This window comes from Opisthorchis viverrini (assembly GCF_000715545.1).
Source record: "Opisthorchis viverrini unplaced genomic scaffold opera_v5_48, whole genome shotgun sequence".
Lineage (NCBI taxonomy): Eukaryota > Metazoa > Platyhelminthes > Trematoda > Opisthorchiida > Opisthorchiidae > Opisthorchis > Opisthorchis viverrini.
In genome coordinates, this window is record NW_008751704.1 from 1,685,767 (window position 1) to 1,692,958 (window position 7,192).

The following is a 7,192-nucleotide window of genomic DNA, read 5'->3' on the forward strand; positions in this document are numbered from 1 at the left end:
ATATATATATATATATATATATATATATATATAGATGCGGTAGTCTCTGAGACAAAGAACTGGACAAACTGGTATCGTTGAGTCCTCTTCATATAAACTCACTGACTAAAAACTGGATCAATGTGGACAGAGTCGACTGCAAAACTATTGTATAACTGCAACACATCCCTCTTCGACTCTGTGTGCGTGCGAACCAGAGTTGTAATTGTACTTGTCATGGACTCAATACCTCTTTCTTCGGCACCTGTTTTGCCCACACCATTCTCACTGATTCGCGCAAAACTATTGTATAACTGCAACACATCCCTCTTCGACTCTCCCCGTGTGCGAACCAGAGTTGTAATTGTACTTGTCATGGACTCAATACCTCTTTCTTCGGCACCTGTTTTGCCCACACCATTCTCCCTCACTGATTCGCCCCTCACCCTCAATTTACGTGATGCGTGGCAGTTTACTACCAAAATTTGTCCAACTCTTCCCTCCGAGAAGAATATCTCTCTCTCCAGTTCGCTCGCTGTCCAACCCTCACTCACATGCTCTCGCTTCGTAGTCGTATTTGGTTTCAATTCCTCGGGTCGTTAACTAGTACTATATGACAGTTCCATTCTTGGGTTTTGATTCCTTCCTATTGGACACCCGTCTCGATCAGATAACACCAGTATCATCATAACGATAATCCCTCTTGGGGGCCATTTGCTAGATCTGATCCTTATAAGCGAAAACCGTATGGTTGATAAAGTCATAGTCCTTACCCTGCTTAAAGAAGCGGCCAAGTGAAGCTTCATCTGGACTGTTATTCTAGTAGCAGTTTACTGACCTCGTCTCACAAAGAGTTGTCCTCCATCATGTTGACAATGTGGGTGTGACCCATCACCTGGGTTTATGAAATGGAATACGTGGATGTACTGTAGTCTTTAGCATCAAACAAACTGTCACCATCAAGGTCTCTGGGACATGTCGCTATTTTATCCTCGGTTCGGAGAATCAGCCGGCCAAAGCAGCACACCCTGACCACACGTTGAGTTCTCAACCGGTGGTGTTCGTTCACCTGAGGTTGATCAGCTGAAATGCGATTTATACTGTCAAGTTGATAGTCTAGTTACCTGAGTGGGAAGACCTCAAGGAAGAAGACAAGGGACAGCAGATGGTGATCGGCTATATTGCAGGTAAACCAATGGAAGAAAGAGCGCTGCGGCTCAGTTGGCTAGACAGAGAGAAAATGAAATCTCAGTGAAATATTATAAAGAGTAGAATTGTTCGTTAGCGCCCGACCGTCCCAACAAGCACACAAGCTATGTAGAACCGTTACCATCAAGGTCTCTGGGACATACCGCTTTTTTATCCCCGGTTCGGAGAATCAGCCGGCCAAAATAGCACACCCTGACCACACGTTGAGTTCTCAACCGGTGGTGTCCGTCCACAAGGTGGAGTACATCAGCTATTTGGAACTTCGTCGTGCGTTTCAGCTATAAATCAGTACAAACCAGGGCCACTTGCCAACCGGAGCATGCAACCTTCCGGAATTACAATTCTGACATATATACCTGGCGGATTGCCACACCTGACCACAACTCCACTTCATTCTTCAACGCAGCAGCTGAAATCCTCGCTACTTCCTTGAATAACCAACTTCATGTCCTATACCTCCGTTCCTTCCGTAGCATCATGTTTAGCATAAATCTCCGCAGATCACTCAGAAGTCTTCGTCGCTTTGCTATCCTGGTGGTTAACATGGAATAAATGATATCTATTCTTCCATCTCCTGCTCTGCTCTCGCTCTATTTCAGTTCCCTCATCTTCTTCCGAATACGTTGAATGGCAACGAAAACAGTCAGTCATGCATCCGATCTACGACCCTAATAATCACCAGTCTATTAGTCCGACCTCCAACTTCTCGTAAAATCACGCAGCAGCTTGTCAACACATCGGTGCTGGAGTCTTTAATATTGCACGAACTACTTTATCAAGCACAGCATAGTTTCATGCCGACCATTTCATGGATGGACAACCCGGACTCCTTTTTCGCCGACGTTTGCTAAGCTGAAATTTGGGACAGATAGCTTTTCTGATTCTTCCAAGGTTTTTGACACGTTGTGGAATGCCAAAAGGACCTTACTGTTAGCGGCCATTCCCTCGCTGACTGGATTCTTTCATTTCGTGTCGCTCCTTGTGATAAATTATAAGTGAATCTTCGAACTTCCAAGCTACGAACGGCGCCTCCCAGAAATCACTTACTGGCTCTACACGATTCCTCGTGTAGATGACCGTAAGGCATGGTCCAACAGTTACCTAACTCCTTAGGAGATAGACAGTGTCTGTTCCAACGGTCTCGGCAAAATCGACTCCCTTCAACTTTGGGGAAACTCTCCACAGGGCTTTCTCAAATCTACTGATTCCGAGTTTACTCTACGATCGCTACCCGAAACCAAGCCCGTTTTCACTGTAGAACAACACAAGGACCCCAATGTTTGGTTAATCCTAATCTCTCCCCCCCAAGATGTGTCTCCTTTGTTGCAATAGAGCCGTCAAAACGGTTCACCTTCTCAGTCGTACTTTCTCCTGTAATGAACCGCGCAATCTTCTGGCTATCTATTTCTCATTCACATTCCCTTCTTGAGCATTGTAATAGCGGCTACGTAATCTATTTAAGTGTGATAAGCGTAGACGTGTAATGTTTTAATGTAGGGCCATCGAATCAATCTGGTAAATTCCTACTCGCCTACCCGTGATTTTGTTTGATCTTTGCATCTTAACTGAACCCTGGCACCCTCGTGGATGCTCTGTGCACAAATATAAAGTTTTGGGTAACGCAGTACCCGACCCTTGCAACCACCCATTATGGAAAGGATTCATCAGGACACCATACTAAGTCAGACTAGCAATTCAGAGGAAGAACACCAGTGTGAGACCACGGCAGAGAATATATTCGCAGACCTTAATTTCTTTAAGCATGGACCTTATTCCATTCCAAGGAATAAATTCTTTAGCTTAGAATATGCGGATGAGGACTGTGTAGAGCGAGGACTCGAGCTGTTCGTTCTGTCTTGAGTGCATGGCTGACAAAAGCAAGTCTTCTTGGTTTATGTATGCACATTGATTGTACAGGTTACTAGAAAAGATAATGTCAACTGTAATACATTTCAGTGCCTAGGTGCCTTGCCACCCGAAGGAAGCTCAAGTGCTGCGAGGTACGGCCAGCTTGCTAAGGCCTAAACAAAAGCAATTAAGATGTTGGGGTTGACTTCGGACCAAGCACCTTCCGGTCAGTGAGTTCGCACCCTAAGACCGGAGCCCTCTCGAGCTCAGAGCGCGCATATAGTCATTAACTGTAGTGGGCATTGTGATCAAATGACAGAAAAGGCTGCCAGTCACAGTTATTGGTTTTGTCAGGAGATTTTTGGACATTTTAATGAGGACTTCGTCCTTTAAGTGAGGCCAATCTATGCTGAGATGGCTGAGTGGTTAGGGCGCGAATTTACTGATCGGAAGATTTGTGGTTCAAATCCGACCTGTGCCTCACGACTTCCCCTGTCTAGACTTGGACAGCCTGGCAGTATCCACGTTTCCTTCGGGTGGAATGGAAGCTAGATACCGGAAGGGTGCCACAGCTGGACCATTTTTTCATTTTATTATCTCCCCAATCCAATTAAAAAGAGTACGGCTTGCTTTGTAGGTACCTGTTCATTGACAGATAGTCTGCAAGCAATTTCACACTGTTGGAACTTAGTATCTGTTATTTATCCTACTGTTACTACTACGAAAGATGTGCATCTGATCCTGCCTCCCTCTGTCTATGTGGTTGTGTGCACCTTTTAGCTCAGCGACAAGGCTGCTCTCATCCACTTACCCGTATCAAGTTCATATTACATACTTTAGAACTGTCTCTTCATGACGTCTCCAAGAGCATCCCTACCACCCCTGATCTTCCGTAACTCACATAAATACTAACTGTTCAGAAGACTAGCTGGCCTCCATATCAACCCATTATTAGAAGTGTGTTGTTTCATGTCTTGCTTTGTGTTGTATTCTGTTGCTACTTGCAGGGGATGAGTGGACTTGGTCGTTCATTTCCCCGTAAACCTTACTCTATGTATTAAAAAAATCCGGTTCAAATAATACTTTCCGGTAGATCAGTCTTAACCGCTTTAGATTTTCACAAATCAGCCGAAACTTCTGATCAATTCTCTATAGCAGGCCGAATGCGGTATGGAAGTGAACTTTCCCTGAGGCGCCGCTCTTTTGATGTCAGCAATGTGAGCTGGGCTGCCACCAGACCCGAACGAAACATGAGGGCTGTGATAACCCCGGACTATTCAAACAACCGAGCAGTCGGAATACCACGAGTGAATTGGAATCGCTGTGTGCCGTGAGTTATCTTCGAATGTTATGGGTGCGACGGAAGAATACTTGCTGATAATCCTTGTATCACTTGGATTCACATCCCCTCCCCACTTGACAGTTGAGTAATCTCGAGTTAACGGAAACTACCTCTCCCTTTTTGTACTGGTAATAGAGGAGTTTTTTTCATTTTTCCGACAATTGTGTGAAATCGCTCTTTATAGCCGCCAGTGAAGACTGTTTTTAATTTTATATCGTACTCATTTCAGTTACCTAAACGAGACACTAATTCACAGTAGTAATCCGTAACACTTAGTAGTCGATTGTTTAACATCACTTTTCTCCATTTCAGCTCTTCTGATGGCGTGCCACCAACTCGTAATCACACCATGAATTTTACAAAACTTCCTCTAGCCGCCGGTGGTTTACTATTCTCTGCAGTTCTTGTGAAACGTAATTGGAAACCGGCGAACACATCTGAGGATACTTCTCCGGAATCTGCGCAATCAACGATCGCGATTAAACCTTGGGATAACTCTTGGGATATTCGTAATGGTAATTAAGTGGGGAATTTTCTTAGTGCTTCGTTTGCACTTAAACCAAATTAGTGTCACGCTCTGAGTTACTTTCGGTTGAAACCCCGCCCACAGCGAATAGGTGCTTGACCCTTGATGTCATCCGTGTCTGATGGGAACAGCGAATCAGTAATGCCGTAATGAATTGAATCATAGTTAGGGGAAGAAACCCGCACATCTGAACTAGATCAACGTGATCGGTCCGGACTCTGACATGCTAAAGGATTGGCTTTTTCATGGCATTTTTCGTATAGTGAATGTGATCCTGTGGAAGTTAGTTCATGCACGCCTTAGTCAGAAGATGAGGCCGCGTCTGTATTTTCCGTCCAGGGATAGTGTACACCATCGACCAAGCTACGAATCTGGTGGTTCTTATCTCAGCTATTCTTAGTATCTAACTACTTTGGATCTCACAACGTATAATGAAACCGCCATTGTCATTCCTTCTAAACATTCTTCAATGATACCGTAGGGTTTTTGAAAAGTCAACAGCACCAAGCATCCTCTCGAAATTTGAGTACTGGACAATAATGAACAGCTACTAAAAAAACGGCTCAGTAATCCAGTGTCAAATGCAGCGGACGCCCCAAAACTTGACTATCTTCTACTCACATTTCATCAGTAGTATAAAACGGAGTGGAATTTCTCTCCTTGTGCATTTCCGTGGACCAACAAATGTCTGGAAGAACCAACGATGTGTTACTAAAAACGTTTACATGCACATCTTGGATTGGTTTCACCTTTGAAGCAGAAACTGATGGGTTACCATTATTTCAGGCACACTGGGACCTCATTGAAACCATTTGCTTGCTACCTATCTGTTTTATCAACATAATACAGCCATTTTAAGCATTCTGTAATGAAACTTTGGGCTTTTTTGGGATGTGTATCACTTGTGGTGCCTTTTTCTGGTCTGTTTTTCCGTATCTAACATGCCCATCACACTCACTTTTCTACTTTTTCTTTTGAGCACCAGCATTACCGGCAGTTGAACATATTGGCTCAGAACCTTACAGCAAAGTGCTAATTCTTATTCGTCATGGGCAGTACAATCTGAAAGGTCCCACGCCTGATGAAAAGGTGCTCACCAAAATAGGTTGGCAACAGGCCTACGAAGCTGGGCGTCAACTCAAACGCACTGGTGTAAGGTAAGCGGTGTTTTGTATTGCTGAATTACTCCTTGGTCATTCCGACCTGTTCAGATGGTTTTTTGGAATATGTCCCCCTTGGTTTTCTTCTGTCGGAATAATTACCGTCTTTGCACCTTATCCCGTCTTCGTTATACCTTAGTCCTGCAAGGACGAAATCTGTCTTCTGCGTTTCATAATTTCTCTTTTACTACCTTTTCTGATCGACACCATATTTGTTGAGAAGCTTAAATCCTTTAGGCTTATTTGACTGGATGGAGAACAGTGTAGTTTAAGGCAGGAGCTTGCGCGAGTGAGCGTAATTCTTTTGTAAAAGTTCACACTGCAGTACACAACATTCTATAAGCAGAGGTCAAGTTGCCGGTGATCGTGGCCAGAGTTCAGTTTGTCGCTTAGCCTGTATGGTCCAGTCCGCGTTACATTCGGGCCAGACTGATATTTTTTCGTTATTAGAGGACCTCGGATCGTATCTATCAGATGGTATTTTTGCTCAGAGCATCCTGTCACAATAGGAAAATTCCCTGCAACCGAACTTCATTTTCGGAGCGTTGCTAAAAGCTCGATTACGAATACGACAAACTCACAGTGAGAATCAGTGAGAATGGGTGTGACCAAGGCAAGCAAGAACGTGTCAGTCATGCAGTTATAAGAATGGATAAGTAATATGATTCCGTACAGAGAAGTAGGAGTGCGGGCTAAAAAGTAGGGTGCGGACGTAGCTGTCCATATGCTTCGAGTGTTCCGGTTTCGTTGTGATACCAGCTAATGGTCTGTAACAACTGGGGAGGGGGGATTTTAGAGACTCCGTCATCGTGGATGAGCTATGCTTGGTGACTGGAGGCAGCCTGGTTTTGAAGGATTCAATGATCAAATGGAACACTGGAGTTTTTGATCAGCGAAACTCCCAGCATTCCAACGGCTAAGCGTATTGCCATTTTGTTCTACCCAAAACAGCTGTCAACGGAGCGTGTAATGTGTTTTTCAAGGAGGATATTTTGTACGAAACCATACATTGTGCCCCATTATAGTTGACTCACTGCAAAATTGAGTCAACATTGGGATGCTGGTGACAGTAGCCGTAGCGATTACCATCGATGTAGCCTGTTTCTGGAAAGCAAAATATACCTAAAA

At 44.2% G+C, this 7,192-nt stretch overlaps 2 protein-coding genes across 2 annotated transcripts in view; both read left to right on the forward strand.

Annotated features, from left to right (window-relative positions):
• Positions 1–3,429, forward strand: part of T265_03401 (hypothetical protein) — a gene marked incomplete at both ends in the record, with an annotated part of 6,403 nt that extends 2,974 nt beyond the window's left edge. Inside the window, 2 exons of the mRNA XM_009167870.1 lie at positions 1,100–1,230; positions 3,285–3,429. Of these exons, the coding sequence (XP_009166134.1) occupies positions 1,100–1,230; positions 3,285–3,429 (276 nt within the window). The remainder of the gene's footprint in view (positions 1–1,099; positions 1,231–3,284) is intronic.
• A 21-nt stretch (positions 3,430–3,450) lies between these two features.
• The window catches only part of T265_03402 (hypothetical protein), a gene marked incomplete at both ends in the record, with an annotated part of 8,732 nt that continues 4,990 nt past the window's right edge, over positions 3,451–7,192 (forward strand). Inside the window, 3 exons of the mRNA XM_009167871.1 lie at positions 3,451–3,572; positions 4,691–4,893; positions 5,890–6,061. Coding sequence (XP_009166135.1) covers positions 3,451–3,572; positions 4,691–4,893; positions 5,890–6,061 — 497 coding nt within the window. The remainder of the gene's footprint in view (positions 3,573–4,690; positions 4,894–5,889; positions 6,062–7,192) is intronic.